At 40.4% G+C, this 21,135-nt stretch overlaps 1 protein-coding gene across 8 annotated transcripts in view; it reads right to left on the reverse strand.

Moving 5' to 3' along the window:
* cep70 (centrosomal protein 70) overlaps window positions 1–21,135 on the reverse strand; it is a 65,041-nt gene that overhangs the window by 24,802 nt on the left and 19,104 nt on the right. For 6 of the 8 annotated variants that reach the window (XM_041200440.1, XM_041200441.1, XM_041200438.1 and 3 more), the window contains 7 exons: window positions 19,748–19,883; window positions 19,418–19,443; window positions 13,696–13,795; window positions 5,684–5,807; window positions 2,168–2,348; window positions 757–932; window positions 584–643 (listed from right to left, as the gene is read on the reverse strand). In XM_041200440.1, the coding sequence (XP_041056374.1) occupies window positions 584–643; window positions 757–932; window positions 2,168–2,348; window positions 5,684–5,807; window positions 13,696–13,795; window positions 19,418–19,443; window positions 19,748–19,778 (698 nt within the window). In that variant the 5' untranslated portion in view covers window positions 19,779–19,883. Of the gene's footprint in view, window positions 1–583; window positions 644–756; window positions 933–2,167; window positions 2,349–5,683; window positions 5,808–13,695; window positions 13,796–14,032; window positions 14,116–19,417; window positions 19,444–19,747; window positions 19,884–21,135 lie in introns of all 8 variants that reach the window. The other 2 variants (XM_041200444.1, XM_041200445.1) reach the window with 2 other exon arrangements.

Raw genomic sequence — 21,135 nt, forward strand, 5'->3', positions numbered from 1 at the left:
TTCCTTATCAACCCATATTTTTCCATATGACCACTAATTCTATTCCGAATAATTGTTTCTAGAATTTGGCCACCACTGAAGTTAAACTGATTGGTTTGTAATTGTTGGGTTTACCCTTACAACCTTTTTGAATAAGGGCGTAATGTTTGTAATTCTCCAGTCCTCTGGCACCACCCCTGAATCTAGAGAAGACTGAAAGGTTATGGCCAGTGCCCCTGCAATTTCTACTCTCACTTCCTTCAATATCCATGGATGCATCTCCTCCGGTCCCGGTGCCTTGTCAACTTTAAGTCTTCCCAGAGCCTTCTCCTGTCTCCGCTCAAATTCTATTCTCCAGTATATTTGGCTCAATAGCAGGATAGTATTCCCAGCAAAAGAGCCTGCATAGGCAACAATGGTGCAAATGATGATCTCCTGTGCTATGATTCAAGTTGGGAAACAGAAACTACACAATCTTTAAATAAGTAGTTTAGCTTGCAAATTTTTCTACATTATTTTCCTAAAACAGTTTCAAGATGACAGGAAATGCACAAATTTTAAAAATATACAAAATGAAAGGCAAATAAAATTCTATACAGTCTACCTCAACTCCTTCTGCAAGCAGTGGATTTGGGATTCATAAGCATCGATTACATCACGCAACCTGCAAAGAACAGAAAAACTAGTTACTTGTCAATCATTCCAAATGATCTGTATGGTAGAACATATTCTATTCTCACTAGTCAAAAGATTTCAAACAAACATGTAGACCCTTACTGTTGATTGGGTATAGTATGTGCTCTGGCGGCTTGCTTATGAAACTGAAGAAACACTTTATTCTGTCTTTCAATGCGCTGTTCTTCCTCAGTCACGACCATGTACAACTTTTTCTGCAATCGCACAATAATCTTCTCTTGCTCATGTAATTTTTGTTTGAACTGATGAAGCTGTACCTAATGGACATATAAAATTTTCATAAAACACCAAAATGCAAATTGAACCAATCCACAATAGCACTGCATTGTTTAATTTAGAATCTCTGTGTAAAGACTAAATATAAAAGATTGGGTTTGGTACAATATTTTGAATTGCAGTCATTTTAATTGTAACGGCAGGGTTTGAAGCAACGGACTTCAAACCAAATCTCCTGTTACATAGAGTTTACAATCTGAACTGCTAATAAAAACACAATTACCAAAAGTTAAGCCACAAAATTCTAGTTAAATTTATCTTCTCCAGTTCAGCTCAAAAACCACACAGAAAACGGGAGTGGAAATTTATTTGTTTCAGTTAAAAAGTAATTATTAATCACACTTCATTCTGTGTTTCAAAAATCTCAAAGAGCTTCAGCTGGAATTAATTACTTTGAAGTTTATGACTAAGTAGGCACCTATAGTAGCTATTTTGTGCACAGCACGCTCCCACAAAATGCAATGAGATGACTATGGCCGTGCAGATTTTGGATGCCAATTTGTCTGCTGCCTTAAACAAGATGACTGATACCATGTACATGGCCTTACAATACTTCACTGATCTTCAACAATCTGGTCTTCAGCACAGCAGTAGGAGTAATCTGCTGCTGGGCCAGGAGAGGGATGGCAGCAAAAGAGCACATGGAAGTGGAATTCCACCCAAAGTGCTTCAACTTCTCACTGCGCCCTCCTCCCCTATAGCAATGAGACGTGCTGTCATGTCTCCCAATGGTCAAGTCCTCATCTGAGCAGGTTCAGGTGGGCAGTCTTGAGTGGAGCCATGAAGGGCTCCAAAATGATCTCAGAAGTCAGGCTAAGATTTGAGTTACCTCTGCTAGAGTCACAAGTGGAACAAAGGGTGTTTCACCTATCCCACAAAATGGCTAGGACACATACAGATACCCATAGCAACACATTTTACGCAGAGGAAGTGAGTGGAGTTGAAGAAGTTTTTCCAAAGTGGGAACAAGTTCAGCTGGACACTGGTTGGGCCTCCATTGGAGGAAAAAAATTGAGAACTCTTAGACTGTCCTGGTAGGAGATGGAAGTGTAGAGGAATTGGACATTTGTCTTATTATTTTTTAAACACTGATCATTGAAGGTAATAGTTAGAACATTCACGAATCACAGAACTCAAATAGATTATCCATAGTCCTAGACAAGAATGAAATTGAAGTCTTAAAATATAACCAAGCAGTTTGCCTCAACTCTATTACCTGCATATCTTGTTTATTATGCTGCAGTTGCTCAACTTGCTTCTGCAGTTGACAACACTTTGCAAAATAGTCACCCTTCACCTTCTGAATTTTCAATTCAACAGCATCATGAACTTGCTCCAGGTCAGACGGAGACTGTTCTTTGGAAGAGGTTTTACTCTGCTGTTGGCAGAGGTCATTCCTGCAATAGTAAGAAAAATTCAGCTTATGTTCTCAAAAGTACAATGAAACTTGCAAAATTCTGCTTCATTGTTCCAAGGCAAGAATATAGTGGGGCATTTTACTTCCTTTGCAAGCCTTATTACGTCTCGCTTAACTTCTAGAAACCAATATAATAAGGCAACACCACAATTTTGCTTTTAAAGGCTGTTCAGTTGTAACCACAAGCCACTTCTATTCTATTCTTCTGTGGGGTATTGGCAGAATAGAGATTTGAAAAAATATCCACTTACATTTAAATTCATTTCACTCTCATAAAGAAATAAGATTGGCTGCAGTATACAAGATCACTTCTTCCTGGATGGATCTCTAAAAATCTAATACAGTCACCAGCATTTCAGTAAACAGTGACTGTGCAGATTTCACCACCCCAACATTAAGATTTCAGCAGACTAAAAGGGGCACATAAATAAAAAATTCATGCTGTGTCTACTTGAACTGGAAAAATAACTAAGATTTCAAGTATATATTTCTCCTCTAAGCTTGGGTATTGTTTTGATATAGTATTTTGAGCTACAGAATGCTAGTATGAAGCACTAACATTGGGACAAGTTGAGGTGCTAAACAAGTGTATTGACACATTTAAGTATGTTGACTCATGTTTTCTTCTGTATTAGTTTTTTTAAAATAAATAAACCAGGATGACTGAGGGAGTGCTGCACTGTAAGAGCCGGCTTACTGATGAGGTGTTAGACCAAGGTTCCATATGACCTCAAAAGAACACTAAAAAATTCATTAACCCGTTTTCAAGAGCAAGGGGTTTTGCCCTGGTTTTCTATTATTTGTCTGCCCACTAGCATCACTAAAGCAGGTCATCTCATTGTTGTGTCTGAGATTTTGCTGTGCACAAATTCACTGCTGTGTTTCCTACACAATGACTACATTTCAAAAGTACTTCACTGTTGTAAAGCACCTTGTGTCCTGAGGTTTTGAAAGGCAAATTGTATAAATACAAATCTTTTTTTTATATGGCAGGCAATTCCACCATTATCGTATGCCAGGTTCTGAAGTGCACCATAACTTTCTTTCAGTCCATCCGAATCATAACCAAGGTACTAACTATTTTTTGAAAAATGTGAAAGCTTTATTGGAGGTCATAATGGTAATTGCTGCACTCTATGTGGTAAAAAAACACTTTTCCTATATCTAAATAATGGTAAGTTTTCTCTTGTTCTCAATCAACTTGACATGCACTCCAGTGGTGAAGAAATATGGTATTCTAAAAGGCATACGAACATTTGGAGACGGTTTAGAGACAAAATAAGCTCGTGTGATGACCTTACTGAATACCAATACTAGCATCTCCACATTATAACGTCCAACTATTTCTTAATGAAGTTAAATGCCCTGGCTTCAGTTCTCCCATTCCTCACAATCTGCTGCAGCTGTTGATAATCCTTAGTTCAGAGAATGCATTAACGTCACGCCTAACCCTGAACCTGCACCCTCATCCTTCTGCTCTGAAAAATGAGATTGCTTAAGGTTAATTTTTACTATCCCTTTGAAAATTTGCAAGGTAAATAGCATTGCATAACACTCTAAAAAGAGGAAATTGAGAGTTTGGTTATCACCTTTTATCTCTGAAAACTGTTAAGCAACAGGAAGCAGGCCGTTTCACCCCTCCACCTTGTTGACCAGACTCAAATTACAGTACTAGTCGGCAAGCTACTAAAATGACTAGCAACCAACTAACTACCAATAAAAATAAGTGAATTTCTACTTCTATTAAAATGTAGGTAAATTTCAACTTCTTTCTTTTAATGGGACAAATACAGAATAAGTTTATGTCTATGGTGCACAGGTTCTAATAATCAGATATTCAACAGGAAAACAAGCAGCAATTTAAATTTCAACAATGCTCTTAGCACACTGCAGTTTTTAAGACAATGCCTAACATCAGAGGTTTGGTACAAAAATGGCACTCAACTGCAAGTAATTTTCACTCTAATTCTCACCCAAAGCAGAGGATGTAAGTGTATTGTATCTGCTTTCACCTACCAGTTAAAACTGATATAATGCTTCAAAATGCAACATGTGCCACATTTTCACAAAATTATGCTTTATCTATGTATACCAATGCAAGCATGAACCAGGCTGTCCACAGCTCCAGCATCCTATATGACCCTGAACTGAGCTTCTGACCACATATCTTCTCCATCACCAGAACGCCAAATTCCACCCCTGTAAAATTACTCATCCCTGCCCTTGCTTCAGCACATTTACTAAGGAAACCCTCATTCATGCTTTTGTTGCCTCCAGATTAGACTATTCCAGTACTCTGCTGGCTGGCCTCCATCCTCCACTCTGCAAACTTCAGCTTATCCAAAATTCTGCAACCTGTAATCTCACTCATATCAAGTCCCTTTCAGCCATCATACTTGGGTTTACTGAATTACATGAGCATGCAGTCCAGCAATACCACAAATGTTAAATTTTCATCCTGGTTTTCAAATTCTTCCATATTGTCGCCCCTCCTCATCTCTATAACTTCCTCCAGGCCTATGAGATCTTTGAACTCTATTCTGAACTCTGTGCTACCCCGGTTTCCTTTGTCCCGTCCTTTGTAGCTGTGCTTTCAATTGTTGTGGCCCCTTAGCTCAGGAGTTCCTTCCCTAAACCTCTCCACCCCACTCACCTCTTTCAAGATGAAGTGTTAATTATTGATCTGTCTCTTTGTCCAAGCTTATGGTCACCTTTCCCAATATGTCTTAAAGTGGTTCTGTGTCAAACTTTGTCTGATAATGCTCCTATGAAGCATCTTGGGACATTTTACTTAAAAATGTCTTAATTGCTGGACTTGGAAGATTTTTAATATCTTAAATGTCTTAATATACTTATAAATGTGTTAAAGAGGCTATATAAATATAAGTTGTTGTTACAGCAAGCTGGGTATAATAGCCAAATAGACTAGGATTTGACACTTGGTCATGCTGAGAGGGGTTAAATTAAATCCAACATAGTCGCTGAGCAGTCTGGATTGACCACATGATATTAAATTGAATTATTAGGAAGATGCTTATAATAATGAAAATAAAAGCACTTGATAAAAAAAATTCTATTTTATGTAGATTAGAATGACCCTTGGTATCATGTGGGTAGCAAGAACTAATTTTGCAATCTGATTTATTAATGCGACTTAGCACAGACTGATTATTATATGGCCACTATAGTCATACAATATTACAGACAGATTAGTAAGCAGGTATGGTCATTTATATTAGTAAACACAGTATACAAAAAGAATTGATTTTAACAGTTCATATTTGTTTGGTGAAATAATCATGAAAATAGTTTTACTTCAGTTCCTTGTTAGACTGTATAAGATCGCAGATTAAAGCCTGTCGTCGTTCTGTATCTTTCATTAGGGTCTCCACCATCTTTCTTATTTCCACGGCTGATTGTTTGTCCAGAACAATCACATCTATAATAGTTCCAAACAGATGTAATGAACATAACTTAAAAATTCTTCTTGGAAAACAAAGAACATGGCTACCTAAAGTCATGAGCAATTTAGAAATGTTAAATATTGGAAGGCTGCCTGTGGCAAACTCAGGTACCCATACACAAAATAATAGATCTTCTCTGTATTTTCCAGCCAATACGTAAAGCTATATCATTATATTTGAATACTCTCTTGGCCATAACCCACTGTTAATCCCAAGATGATAGATAGAGCCCATCAGATCCCCATGTGTCTGCCACCATGTGAAAAGGAGCAGTGTAATAATTTCATACGTGTCTGGAACAGAATGGTGACAGCAGACAACATTATAGTGCTTTCATTTTGAGATATAGCTTCATTAGATCTTTAATTGCCTTTGTAGCTCAGCATGCTCATCTTGTTAGTGTCTCTGGGTGCAAACAATGCAATGTTTCAGTCATTTGCCACCTGGAGCAAGTTCCAGACATCCACAACACTCAAAAGTGCTTCCTAATTTCACAAATAACCATAGAGTTCTAATTTTAAAATACCCTCTTGTTCAGAATCCCCCAAAGGAAATAGTTTCTCTATATTGAATTCTTTAATCATGTTTAAATATTTCAATATCACACCTCAATCAAAAAATTTAGCCTACGCTGCTGACTAGCAGCAATGCAAAAAATGTGTAAGTCTCTCCCTGTCATTACACAGCCACAGGCATGTCGTGTGCTGTGCCTCCTCATGATGACACAGAAACTGAATCCCTCACGGCCCCACACTAAAGCTTCTGTGAGGAGTCTTGTCCCCAGGTGTGCAGTGTGCAAGCCCACCAGTGTATGGACACATCCTGGCACACACAGGAAAAAATCCAAGCTATGGGCAAACAGCTCCACTGCCTTGTGTGGATACCTCAGAAGAGTTGAAGGCTAAGGGAGCAGAACACTGCCAAAAAAAATCTGGAGTGAAGTCCAAAGGCAGACAGGTCAAGAGGGGTCCCCTGACGTTTGATCAGCCCAGTGTCTCCATAAATTTTGTCCAGGCTTGTGCACAGGAGTGGAAACTCCAGTTTCGCTGCTTAGTTAATACAGTACTGGAGACAGAAGTTACAAGTGATAACCCCAATTTGACTGGCACGGAGAATCGGTACTATGGGCTGTTTCCAATGGTGAGAGGGACCATCACATTCCACTAGTTAGCCACTGTCTACTGTTACAATCCGCGTAGAGACTATAAACATTTAAAAAGAAATTAGAATATCTGGTGATTTACTGAAAGAATGAAGCCACAAGATTCCACAGTTTAAAAGCAAATGAACTTTACTAAATAACAATCAAGCAAACACTACTAAATAAACACTGTCTTAGGTAATTATTTACACTTTACATCAAAAAGCATGATAACACACACAACCACAGATACCTTAGACTGAAATCCCAACTCAAACTTCCCTTTTCCACTATGACTCCTCCCCACTCCCCCCAGGAAGACTTTGGCTACTTATCAGGTTTTAGAAGATTGGCCACTTTCTTGGGAGTAACTCAAAACTTCTCCACAGCTGCCTTGTAAGGTCTGGGAATTTTCAGCTCAAGTCTGAGCTTCACTCGCAATTCCTGCGCAGTGACTTTGCCAGAAAATTAGAAACACCCTTGGTTTCTAATAACTCTAGTCTCCTGGTCCTCAGCTGTCCCACAGCTCTTGGCAAATTTGTGTTTCTGCCTGATTTTAAGCTGAATTGCTTGTTTCACTCTGAAGGTTACTGTAGATTTCTTCCTCTAGCTCCAAACTAGGCAAATCTTCCAGCTTCTTTTTCCTTCATAAATTCTACCTCCAAATTGTGCACAAGCTCCCGTCCGTATTCCACGTGGTGAACAATAATGTTAATATTTTCTCTCCTTAAGGTGCAGGCCTGGCTAACATTCATCTCCTTTGCTCCCCCGACTCAGTAAACTGGAAACTGCACAAGGCCACAGCTCAACTGCCTCTGCCTGCTTCTATCAACAAATATCCACACACACATAAATTAAGCAAAGGAACCTTCCTCATTGCACATCTCATCTCAATGGCAACATGGGATGTTCCGAACAGAAAGGTAAACTATCTTAAACCTTCAAAACCCCTTTGATTCTGGAATCCACGTGAATAATTTATACCTCTATTGGACTACCTGGGTCCACCAAGGAACTCTCTTATTTGTTTTTGATTCTTTGCTTCTTTGACCTGGGAGCTGCATGAATATTCCAAATCCCATATTGAAATAGATGTAGATCTCCTATGCCTAACAAAAGCTCAAAGATGGGTTATCCATTCTTTAAGGGCTGAATCTTTGGCTCGGCGAGCAGGGGCGGGGTCCGCTCACCAAGGTGTAACATGACGCGGGGTGACGTCAGCGGATTGGGGGCACCGATCAGCTCCTCACCTGCCCACGCCAGCACAACCCCCTCCGATGGGGAGAAAATTCTCCACTAAGTTTTCCTCCTGCTAATTCTAACCTTATTAAATGAACTCTAATCACCCTAGGTCTGTCTGAATTCCACTTACTTCAGGATTGCTTATCAGTTTCTCAACCATGTGTTACAATTTATCTTACATTTAACACTTTAATTCCTAAACCTAAAAGTTATCTCACTAAAATAAATGAATTGTGGAACCAGATATTCGCAACATTCCCTCAAATAAGTCAGCCCCCACCTTACAAGGTGCTGACCCACCATGGTCCACCTGCATCAATGGGTGTTAAAGTCTCAGCTCAACACATGGATCGATTCCATCACCCCAGACAAACCAATGAAAAAATGAAAGAGAAAGAAGATGTCAACACTTTGATTAGCAAGCTGGAACATCAGGACCACATGCACAAGATTGACAGAACACTTGCAACTGGTCGATAATGCCTGCAAGACAGCTGTGATAGACATAAACATTGCATGGCTCCTTACAAGAAACAAGGCTTGCCAAGTGTGGATCATGAAAGACAAATATTAAACGTTCATCTGGGAGTGGCAGAGTTCAGAGGAAACAGGCTTCGCTGTATGGGACTAACTCAGAACCCTCAGAAATAATTCAGAACTTATTCTTTCTATCTATCTCTCAACTCAAGCAGGGCTAGTTAACCTCATGTGTATGCTCCCATGCCATGCTCCACTACAGAGGCAAAAGACCAGTCCAATGAAAAGCTTGACACAGCCATCAGTAGAATCCCCAAGTCAGAACATCTTTACTTACTGCAGGATTTCAAAGTAAAAGTGGATGCAGACCAAAAGGCATGGTCTTCCTGCCTTGGACATCAATGCTTGGGAAAGCCAACCAAGAACAGAGACTATCTGAGCGTTGCTGTCACCATGAGCTTTGTGAGGCTTACACTTTCTTTCAGAATAAACAATGCCACAAGGTGTCCTGGAGACATACATGATCTGGACAATGGCACCAACTGGACCTGATCATCACCAGACAAGACACTCAACACACCCAGCTGCCACAACTCAGAGAGATACACATCATTCCCTGGAGTGCATCAGGATTAGGATGCAACACTCAAAGCTTTTTCATTCAAAGCGTAAAGGCCTTGTATCAGCTTTGGTGCCCACCCAGATAAAAATCTACAGTTTCTTGATTCAAATGAACATGTGCTCTCCAGTATTCCCACACAGTATGCAGAAGCAAAATGGAACATACTTCGAGACACCAATTACAACACCATACTTGACATCTGGGAAGCAAGAGGAGAAAACTTTGGTTCAAGACTAGCACTACCGTAATGGAACCTGTTATTAAAATAGAGCAATCCGGTCTCATTAATGTAAGAGACTTCTGAGTGAAAAGACTCTGAATGCACCGAGAGCTGCTTGAAGTAAAGTCCAATAGACTTCTAGGCTCTGCACCAATGACTAGGGGGTACAACTTTGCCAAAAGTTCCAAAGGCTCGATGCATAGGGAATGCTGGGGACATAAACAATTGGTCAAAAAAGCAACAGGTCCATCAACAAAGTAAACACCTCCACTGAAAACAGGTCATCATCGCCTGCAACAAACATCTGGAGGGTTGGGTGGAATACTACCTTCAGTTGTACTCTACAGAGAACATGGTCACTATGGAAGCTTTAGACATCAAGGCCAGCCTGCCTGCCATGGAAGAGCTGGATGTCAAACTAGTGGAGGGTCTTAGCAAAGCTATTGACTCGCTTGCCATGTGCAAAGCTCCAGGTGCTGATGCTATACCACCTGAATTCATCAAGCTTGGGTAACCAGCACTCCTGCAGCATCTGCACGAACTTCTCTATCGCTGTTGGAGGGAGGGGCAGAGCCTCGGGATATGTGTGATGCCAAGATTGTGAACCTGTGCAAGAACAAGGGTAACCACAGCGATTACAAGAGCTATAGAGGCATCTTCCCATTGAGCATTGTGGGACAAGTATTTGCCTGTGTTGCTCTCATCAGGCTGCAGATCTTGGCTGAACATATCTATCCTGAATCCTAGTGTGGTGTCAGAACAGGAAGATCCACAATTGATGTGATCGTCTCAATCTGGCAGCTGCAAGACAAATGCCGTGTACAAAGGGGACCACTATGTATTGCCTTCATCAATCTCACTACTGCATTTGACCATGTAAGCAGAGGTGGTCTGTTTAAGCTGCTGAAGAAAATTGACTGCCTGCCAAAGCTACTCAGTGAGATTTCGTCTTTCCTTGGCAACATAATGGGTAAAGACAGCAATAACGAGCCATCATCAGAGCCCTTTGAGATCCGCAGTGGAGTTAAACAGGGTTGCATTGTGCTGCTGAAACTCTTTGGTACATTATTTGCTTTGCTGCTGCCGTGTGTCTTCAAGTCATCTACAGAGGGTGTCTTTTTACATATCAGAACTGATGGAAAGCTATTCAGCATTACCCAGCTGAGGTCCAAGACAAAAGTCCTCAATGATGCCACACTAGCATTCCATACCAAGGAATGCCAAGTGTCTTCATCTGCAGCAAATGCAAAATATAAACTAAATTACTATAATCTGGCCTTAATTTAACTCCAGCCTTCTCATTTTGATGAATCTGCACTTTGTCCCTTTCAAGGGCAATATATCTTGCCTGAGGCTTGGTTCCCAAAACTGAAAGCAATGCTCCTGATGGGCTTTGACAAAAGGTCTGTACAACTGAAGCGCCCCATCCTTTTAAATTCCAACCCTCCAGACATTAAAGATTCATAATGAAATAGGTCAAAAAGCCTTATAAAAGAAATCAATGCAAGCCGTTTGCCCCTGAGCCTAAGAGCACTGATCTTAAAAAGAAAACTGTCCTAGAGCTGATCACCTCATTGATTTCTTGCTCAACAGGATTCTAAGAAACTGGATACGAGTACAGTAATTCCTCACTTAACATTGACTCGCTCAACATTGTTTCATTATAACACTGCTGATAAAATAGGGAATATATATCTTTTCAATGTCACAACATTCACGATAACATCAATTGCCAGAGTTCCTGTTCCATAACCTACACATCCCAAATTGAGGGTCTGAGATTTACATCAACAATGCACCTGCAGATGGCAACCTCAAATCCTGCAGATTTCACTGGTCCACTCTACCTGTTGGCCTCAGCTGAGATGCACACTTTCAGTTCCCTTCACAGCCCACAAAGCCTTTTCACCTGCTGTTGACCTAAAGGAAATCCGACATTCTGTTTCCTTGGCACTACCGGATAGATACCTGGTGTCCCAAGACAACCTTTCGCAATTTTCCCCTGCACTGCTGGGGTCAGAGCACCACCACTGGGAATTCCTTCAGCTACTCCCCTACACCATCCCCCAACCCCCTCCCCGTGTCCACCACCACCACCTCTCCTTCAGCTGCTACAGCACTGACACCATCTTCTGCCACCAGATGGAGCCTGGTGACTCCAAAACCAGGCAGCTGAGTAAACAAGCTCCACAAGCATCATTGGTGAGTGTAATCTCCTTTTACATTTGTTTTATGTTTATAAATTCATTTTGTTTAGAGAAACTGCAAACATTTTTGGATATAGTGAGTGAAAGTAAGAAGAAAGGGGTGAGCATCAATTGTAAGGAAACAAAAGGTCTAGTAGTGTCCAAAAAGAAAGTCATACCGGAACATAAGATCACAGCGAAGAATGAAAAGGTCACACAGCTAGACAAATTTTGTTACCTAGGAAGTATGTTAACATTGGACGGAAAATGCAATCAGGAAATAAGTTGAAGAATTGGAATGACCAAAGATGTATTTCAAAAAATGGAAAAGGTTATGATCAACACAAAATTTGCTACGAAAACAAAGCCGGGAATCCTGGAATGCCACATCATACCAATTTTGACATACTGAAGCAAGTGTTGGATGATCAGTGAAGCAATGCAGAGAACAACTGCACATGCAGAGTCACGGTTTTTGAAGCGAATAATGAAGATACTTTGGACAAGTCACACTACCAATGAAGAGGTGCTAGAAAAATCTGAGACCAAAAGAACTCTGTTGACCAGAAGAGACAGTTGGAATTTCTTGGGCAAGTAATACAAAATCATGATTTAGAAAGTATGATGCTGATGGGAAAGATCGATGGTAAAAGAGCTCAAGGTAGATAAAGAACGATCTTTCTAAAGAGCCTCGCAAACTGGATGAATGTACCATCAACAAAGATGATCCATGTCTCCAGAGCAAGATTAACTTGGAGGTCCATTGTCACCAATGCCCTCTTAGGGCATGGTGCCTGAAGAGAGAGAAAGAGATTAGGATTTCACCTTATAAAGTTATAATGTTTGTTTTTCTATGAGAAATGTCCAAAAGAACCTATAGTTTTTACATTAGTTATAATGGAAAAATCTGATTCATTTATTATTTTGTTTCAAGTCGCACTTTTCAGGAATGCAACTACAACGCAAAGTGAGGAATCTCTGTATCAAAACAATTCCAAGAACCAGATTAACCAACTTCTATCAGAAAGATTACTCAGTAATTTTGGGATCAGATAATTTCCCCTGTGGACAAAAACCACAACTGAACTATGGAATGATCAGTGTATACAAGCCTCACACATAATTCTATTCACCAGCCTCAGACGCACAGTTTTGATGATTCCTGTCACAGTTGACCTAGATTATTGCTGTAGCCTTCTCTGCCTGTTATGGTTAGCCAAGAACAGGCAAACCACCATTGAAAGTAAGTCCCAGTCAACCATTAGCCACATCAAGAGTCTGGGTCTAAAGTGCTTTCAACTACTCGGTAAGCGTGAAGCAATAATTCTTCCATGCATTTCTGATAAGGTGAGGACTAAACGGAGAAGTCTAATTTTAGGTTCCCACCATTTAAGGAACTGATATTTCAGGTAAAAAAAGAGAACGTGAACTTTTTGGCTGATGAGCTTGCACTTCTGTGATGGAATTAACACTGAGTTAAGTTGAGGATATTAGCTGATCAGCACATCAATCAACAATGCTCACCATCAAAAGTCCTATCCACATGAATTTTCATCCTCCCACCAGCCGAGACACACTTAAAAATTGATTGAAGTGGTGGCAGTGTGAGAGCAATCATTTGAAAAATAATTTGGAGACACTAATATTCTTCACACATGAATACAAAATTCCTACAATGGCTCAATCTTTCAATAAAGCAAAAATGATTTAATGTTGTGTTTACACTACAAGTTTAACACTAGCAAGGAACAGTCTCAAGGATCACATTGACTCTTGTGAAGGCCCAAACCGCCTCCCAAGCAAAACAGAATGAGATTCCTTGTTCCAGGCTGTCTCACTTTATTTTGTTCACTGTGAAGCTGTGCCCAGACTACACATACAAACTGCATTAATCCTATTGCAGCAATATAACCCAAATATGAATTTAACAGCAACAGGTCAGTAAACTAGCTTTCTGGGTCTGTCAGTTGTTTACCTCTCTGGTTTTTACTTGTTTGTGGGTCTGCAAGCTGGACTGGCTTGAAGCCATGTTGCTGAAGGAACTTGTTTAGGATGTCCCATTCTGCTTGTTCATACTAGATAGTGAAATAGAATAATCTGTTAATGAAAGTTTAATTTTGAAATATAGGCAGGTAGACACAATGAATAAATATGGCAGACACCTTTTCATGTTCAGTGTGATACTGAAAATAGTATAAATTCAAAATTTATCACTTGCAACTTTAATCAAAGACTGGTTTCAGATCAAAAAATTAAAAAATATACTACTTGTAATATTAAAGAACATTGCAAATCCACACATAAACACCTACCTATTAAATTATCTTGATAAAAGGAAGCAGACTGTCAAGACCAGTAATTTTGTTTGAATACAGGCAGCAAAGTATCCAGCAGACTTGACAGGGATAAAATTTGATATTGGTCATAATGGTCTAAGAAAATATAACTTATGGAGGTAAGTTATGCGGAAAAATAAATTAATGGGGAAAAGAGGCAAAAAACAAAAATACTTTATTTTTCTTCGGAAGAGTTAGTAACTGTACCATCAAAACAGCAGAGTATTGAGGAATTCAAAAAAATCATGACATGCTTTTGACAAAAGATTGGAAAGAATGGTTACTCTGAATTGGCAGAAATCAATAGGTATTGCTTTTCTTCCCTGTTTTAAGCATGTCTGACAATGGTTCCAAACCACACTCAGAGATCTGTGCACATATTCTAAGCTGACACTCCAATGCAGTACACAATGTACTGGACTACCCGAGATGCTGTCTTTCAGATGAGACATTAAATTGGCCCTCTCAGTATGTAAAAGATCCCATGGCATCAATCAAAGCAAACCAAAGGAGTCCAAACCAACATTTAGCCCTTAAGCAACATCACCGAAAGAGATATTATCTGGTTACTACCATTGTCAGCGCTGTGGGTGTACCTTCACCACATGGACTGCAGTAGTTCAAAATGGGCAGATCGCCATCAACTTCTCAAGGGCAATTAAGGACAGGCAACAAATGCTGACCTTGTGTGGGGTTGAGGGGGGTACAAGAGAGTTTTAGATGGAGTTCTGGAACTTAGTACCTAAGCAACTGAAAACACAGCTGGCAAATGGTGGAGCCAATAAAGTCAGGGGTACACAAGAAGCTCGAATTGAAGGTTTAGAAATCTCAGTGGGGTAGAGGACTAGAGGCGATTACAAAGATACCCAGGGTAAGGCAACAGAACACTATGAAAACAAGATGGCAAGCTGGACCGGGAGCCAAGGTAGGCCAGCAAGCACAGGCCGCTTGAGTGAACAGGTCTTGGTGCAATTTTGGATACAGGTTCAATTTATGGAGGGTGTAAGGCGGTAAGCCAGCAAAACAGGTATTGGAATAGATGAGTCTAGAGGTGAGAAAAACATGAATTGGCTCAGAGGGGACAGAAATCTGTGGTGATACAGAGATGGAGGTGAGCAGTTTTTGCTATGGTTGCACGTGGCAGTTCACATCCAACTGGTTGTATGTTTGTAACTGGTTGTAACTCTACATTGATCCTAACATTTATTCACCAGCCCATAGAATCATTTTATTACAACAGTGTAAATTTTAGATCATCTAAAATTTGGCTGCCCATGTCCAAACTCCCACCATCCCCCCAACCCTGCTCACTGACATTGGTTCCAATTTAAGCCAGGTCTTTTAAAATCCCTCCATGGCCGCACCACTCCCTATCACATTTCCGAGACAGTTGTGCTTCTCCAATGCTGGCCTCTTCAACATCCTCGATGTTAACTGCTCACCAGCAGCAGCCATGCCACCGGCTGCTGAGGCCCAGAGCTCTGGAATTTCCTTTCTAAAACCCGCTTTCTTGTTTAAGACATTTCCTTCAAGCTAACTCTTTGACCAAGCTTTTGGTCACCTGCCCTAATATCTCCCTAAGTGGTTGAGTGTCAAATTTTATTTCCTAAAGCTCCTGTTTTGTGCCTTAGGAAGGATACTAACACTGAAGGCACTACAGATATAGAAGTAGTCGCTGTTGTAGTACAGCACTCTACCTACCAATCTTAGAGAATCAGTAAACATCTTTCATCGAAGGCCACAGATTTTCAAAGGTCAAAACCATTTTTAAAATTAATTCACAGATGTAGGCATCACTGGCAAGGCCAGCATTTACTGCCCATTCCCAATTGCCCTTAAACCAGCAGGAGTGAGCTAACTTCTTGAATCACTGCAGTCCATGTGGTGAAGGTACTCTCTGTGCTCAGGTAGGGAGTTCCAAGATTTTGACCCAGCCATGAAGGAACAGCGATATCTTTCCAAGTCAGAATGGTGGCATTCTCATTTGTTTGCTGCCCTTGTCCTTTGAAGTAAGAGGACACAGATTAGGGACGGTTTGTCAAAGAAATCTTGATGAGTTGCTCCTATGCATCTTGATGGTACACACAGTAGGCATGGTTCGCTGCTGGTGGAAGGAGCGGATGAGATAGCATTAAACGGGCTGTATTGTCCTAAATGGTGCCGAGCTTCCTGAGTGCTGTTGCAGCTGCATTCATCCGGGCAAGTAGAGAATGTTCCATTACATTCCTGACTTGTGCCTTGCAGTTGGTGGACAGGCTTTCAGGAGTCAGGAGTTGTTACTTGCTACAGAACAACCAGTCTCTGACCTGCATTTGCAGCCTAGTATTTAAATGGCTGACCCAGTTAAATTTCTAATCAATGGTGACCGCAGGATGTTGACGGTGCAGAATTCAATGATGGCAATATCATTGAGTATCATGGGGATGTGGTTAGGCACTACTTTGTTGGAGATGGTTATTGCTTTACAAACTGTGTAGCGGAATTATTACTTGCCAGTTATTGGCCCAAGCCTGAATGTTATCCTGGTCTTGTTGCATGTGGGAATGGACGGCCTCAGAATCTAAAGAGTTGCGAATGGAACTGAAGACTGAAGTCAGCGAACATCCCCACTTCTCACCTCATGTTGGAGGACGGTCATTGATGAAGCAGCAGCACACAGTTGGGCATAGGATACTGTCCTGGAGGAACCCCTGCTGAGATGCAGTGGGATGGGTGACCTCCACCACAACCTCCTTCCTTTGTTCTAGGTATAACATCAGCCAGCAGAGAGTGCTTCCCCAAAGATTCCCATGAATTTCAATTTTTCCAGGGCTCCTTGATGCAACACATGGTCAAATTCTGCTTTTGTGACAAGGGCTGTTACAATCATGTCAAAGTTAGAATTTAGCTCCTTTGTCCATGTTTGGATGAAGTCTGGAATGGGATCTGGAGCTGAATGGCCCCGGCGGACCCCAAACTGAGCATCAATGAGCATGTTATTGATGATTAAGTGCTAATTGATAGCACCAGTGAACTCTTCCATCAATTTGCTGAAGAATGAATTAGCAGCAATTGGCCAAATTAGAATTGTCCCACTTTTTGTGGACAGGGCAAAGCTGGGCAATTTCTCACTTTGTCAGCTAGATGCCAGTTTTGCAGCTGTACTGTAACAGCTTGGCTATAGGTAAGGCTAATTCAGTACTACAGCTACGATGTTTTTGGGGCCCTTAGCCTTTGCTGTATCTTGTGGGCTTGATCAATTTTTGATATCACGTGTGGTGAATCAAATTGACTGAAGACTGGCTTCAGTGACTTTAGGATTCTCAGGAGGAGGCCAAGATGGGTTATCCCCTCAGTAATACTGGCTAAAGATGGTTGCAAACATTTCATCATTGCCTTTTGCACTCACAGTCTTGGTTCCACAATCATTGAGGATGAAAACATTCATGGAGACTCCGCTTCCAGTTCCTAGAACTTGCTCCGCATGTTAGTTGGTTGTTTAATTGCTCGTCACCATTCATGCCTGGATGTGGCAGTACTGAAGAGATTCGATCTGATTCTGGCAACACTCCTGGCATGCTGTCCTACAGTAATCATTGAACCAGGGTGTGTCCGCTGGATTGTGAGGGATATGACAGGCCATAAGGCTCCAGATTATGGCAGAGTACAATTCTGCTGCTGCTGATGGCCCACAGTGTCTCATGGATGCCCAGTTGAGCTGCTACATCAGTTCCAAATCTATTCCATTTAGCTTGCTGGTCATGTCAAATAACTCAATGGATAGTGTCCCTCACCGTGAAGATGGGACTTTGTCTCCACAAGTACGGTGCACTAGTTATTCCTACCAATACTGTCATGAACAGATGAGTCTGCAACAGATAGATTAGCGAGGACAAAGTCAAGCAGGCTTTTCCCTCGTGCTTGTTCTCTTGCTGCCTACCACAGACACAGTCAGACAGCTACATCCTTCAGGCAGCTTGGTAATGGACATTGGGGACCTCATCCAGAGTTCATTCTGTGCCCTTGTTTCCCTCAGAACTTCTTTCAATGGAGGAGTACTGATTCAGCTGAAAGGTGTGAGGTGGTAATCAGCAAGTTTCCTTGTCCATATTTGACCTGATGCCAATATTGAAGACTCCCAGGGTCATTCCCTCCTGACTGTATCCCAGTAAGTAATTCTGCAAGAAGTTGAGAGTTTCTTTTCCATAAGTATGGCACTAAAGTAAGCTGGCACCAAATTTGAAGAACACAAGTTCTTACGGGACCTTATCCATTGAAGAATAAGAAAGTCAATTTAAGGCAGTGTACAGACTATGCTTCATCTATTTCACCACCTGGGGTAAAGCTGTGAGCATATATTTTCTGACTGAAAGTTGCCTCTCCTTTATACTCATCTTAAAAACATAGTTTGAACCGGACTTTCCAACTATATAATATTCTGCTTAGAGCAATATTAAATGGTAGTGAAGGTACTTATGAAACAGGCAGATACACTTAAGAATTGGTCCCGTTTCAGATAAAATATGTTACATACTTTTTAAACACAGTTTGCCTATCTCCAATACAATATAGAAATAGCTTCCGCGAATTCTAGTGGGAAAGATTTCTTTGAAAAGAAAATTCATAAATTGGGTTTGATATTAAAGTGCTTACTCATCATGGATGTTTTGTATATAATAGTGTGTTTCAGAAGACATAGACATGCCTATAAAAGTGACTTATAGATAGTACAACCGAACAACATTGTGAAGTAGCCTGAATTGTGATACAGTTGATCACCATTTTCCAACAAAACAATTTTTATGAAGCATTTAAAGTGATATAAAAGTCATTGGAAAAATGTAGTTATGGTGAGTTTAAGTTTACAAGAAATATTTGTGAGCTCTGAAAATAATTCTAGCTACATGCAGAGATGAATGAATAATACAGTGGAGGAGCACTAGTCAATCTTCAAAAAATGTTAAAGCTTGAGTCAATGGTATGCTAAAATATAACCAAAATATTCCATATCCAAATTTCAAACAAATTAAAACTAGTCCAAATTGTACAAAATCTGCAAGATCCAAAACAGAATAAAGAAAATTAAGTCATTAACCTTTTACAATCCAACCTTCGCCAGCAATATTTACATATGAATTAAAGACAAGGGAGTGAAAGGGTTTGGGGGGTAAGAAGGAAGGTGAAGTTGAGGCCACAGTCAGATTAGTCATGGTCTTATTGAATGGCAGAGCAGGTTCAAGGGATTGAATGGCCTACCCCTGCTCCTAGTTCGTATGTATGTAAAATAACTTATTAACAATAGGATAACAAATTGGAATGAAGGGATAATTTACCATATGTACTCAAAGCAATTCTAATCACTAATATTTAAACAGAACTTACCTGTCGCAAGTTATCTTTACCCGCCCCTGCAATAAGAAATAAAATGTCACATATGTGGAATGTAACTCAATCTTCCCACCTACTTCAAAGTCTGAAGCTGGGAATTAATTTTAGCCAAAACCATTCACAAAAGTATGAAATTACATCTCTCAGGTTGATCCACAATGTCTGTTTTTTAACCATACAATTTTTATGCAATTGTAGACTTATATTCATCTATTAGCTTACACTTACCAACCTGTCCCTTTAAATAAAATATTAAAGTTTGGGGAAAATATGCAGTTATAAAAATATGCTCGATGCTGAATAAATCAAAAAGTAAAACTCTACCCAAGGTCAAATGTCTACTGGTGGCGCTCATCACATAGTCATTGCTTTGAGGGTGTAGGAGGTTTGTTCTTTTATCTGCCAACAGAATGGATTTGTGACCAGCAATCACCTGAGTCTTTTTGTCTTCCTGTTATGGCTAAGAAAAAAGTCAGTTGAGAACAGTATAAATATCACTTTTTGTAGTCAGGAGTGACAACAACAACTTGCACTACACAGCATCTTTAACATGGTAAAATGCCCTATGGTGCTTCACAAGAGTTATCATACAAAATCTGACACTGAGCCACGAGATACTAGGACAGGAGTTAGGTTTTAAGAAGCTTCTTTCTTAAAGAAAGTTAGAGGCGGAGTGGTTTAGGGAGAAAATTCCAGAGCTTAGTACCTCACCAAATAAAGGCACAACCAGCAATAGTGGAGCAATTGAAATAGGGATGTGCGAGAGACCAGAATCGGAGGAACACAGAGATTTTGAAGGGTTCTAGGTTACAGAAATTGGGAGGCCGTGTAAAGATTCAAACACAAGGATCAGAATCTTAAGAGAGGATTTGCCACACAAGGAGGCAACGTAGGACAGTGAACAAAGGAACATTGGGAGAACAGAACTTGGTGAGAGTAAGGATAGGGGCAAGAGGTTTGGATGAATTCAAGGTAATGGAGGATGAAAAATGGGTAGCCAGGGGAAACTGAAATAGTCTAAAGGTAACAAAGCCATGAATGAGGGTTTCAGCAGCAGATGAACTGAAGCAAAGGCAGGGATGGTCAATGTTAAAAATGCAAGTAGGCAGTCTTGGTGATGGAGCAAATAGAAGACTCTTCGCAGACTCAACCAGCATACCAGGTTTCAAATGGTCTGGATCAGCCTCAGACAGCTACCCAGGAGAGGAACAGAGTTTGCAACATGGACCAAAGACAATAGCATCAGTTTTCCAATATTTAGTAAAAGGAAGTTTCTGCTTGTTTTGGACTAGATGTCAGACAAATGTCATGGCAAAGCAGAGGCAATGAAGAAATAGGGGTAAGTGGTGGAAGGATTGAGAAAGATATTGGATGTAGAGCTGGATGTCATCAGCGTACATGTGGAACCTGACATTGAGTTTCCAAGTCACAAGTGTAAGGAGTATACTCAACACCCAAAAAAGACATATACTGAAAGGCAGTATGTCCCAATAGAACACGTTTATCTGCAGGGCTATCAATCAGGTCACAAACATATTTTTGTATCCTGGCCAGGAGTGCAGAAGAGGTTCTTACAATCCTTTCTCAGATAATCGCAGTAGCAATTACGGTGAATTAAAACTGTATCCTACAGTTCAGGTCTTTCAATCTGAAGAAACCTTCCAGAAGCCTTGGTTCATCACAAATGGTTACTTGATTCAAATATATTGTGT

This window comes from Carcharodon carcharias, chromosome 12 (genome assembly GCF_017639515.1).
Source record: "Carcharodon carcharias isolate sCarCar2 chromosome 12, sCarCar2.pri, whole genome shotgun sequence".
Classification (NCBI taxonomy): Eukaryota; Metazoa; Chordata; class Chondrichthyes; order Lamniformes; family Lamnidae; genus Carcharodon; species Carcharodon carcharias.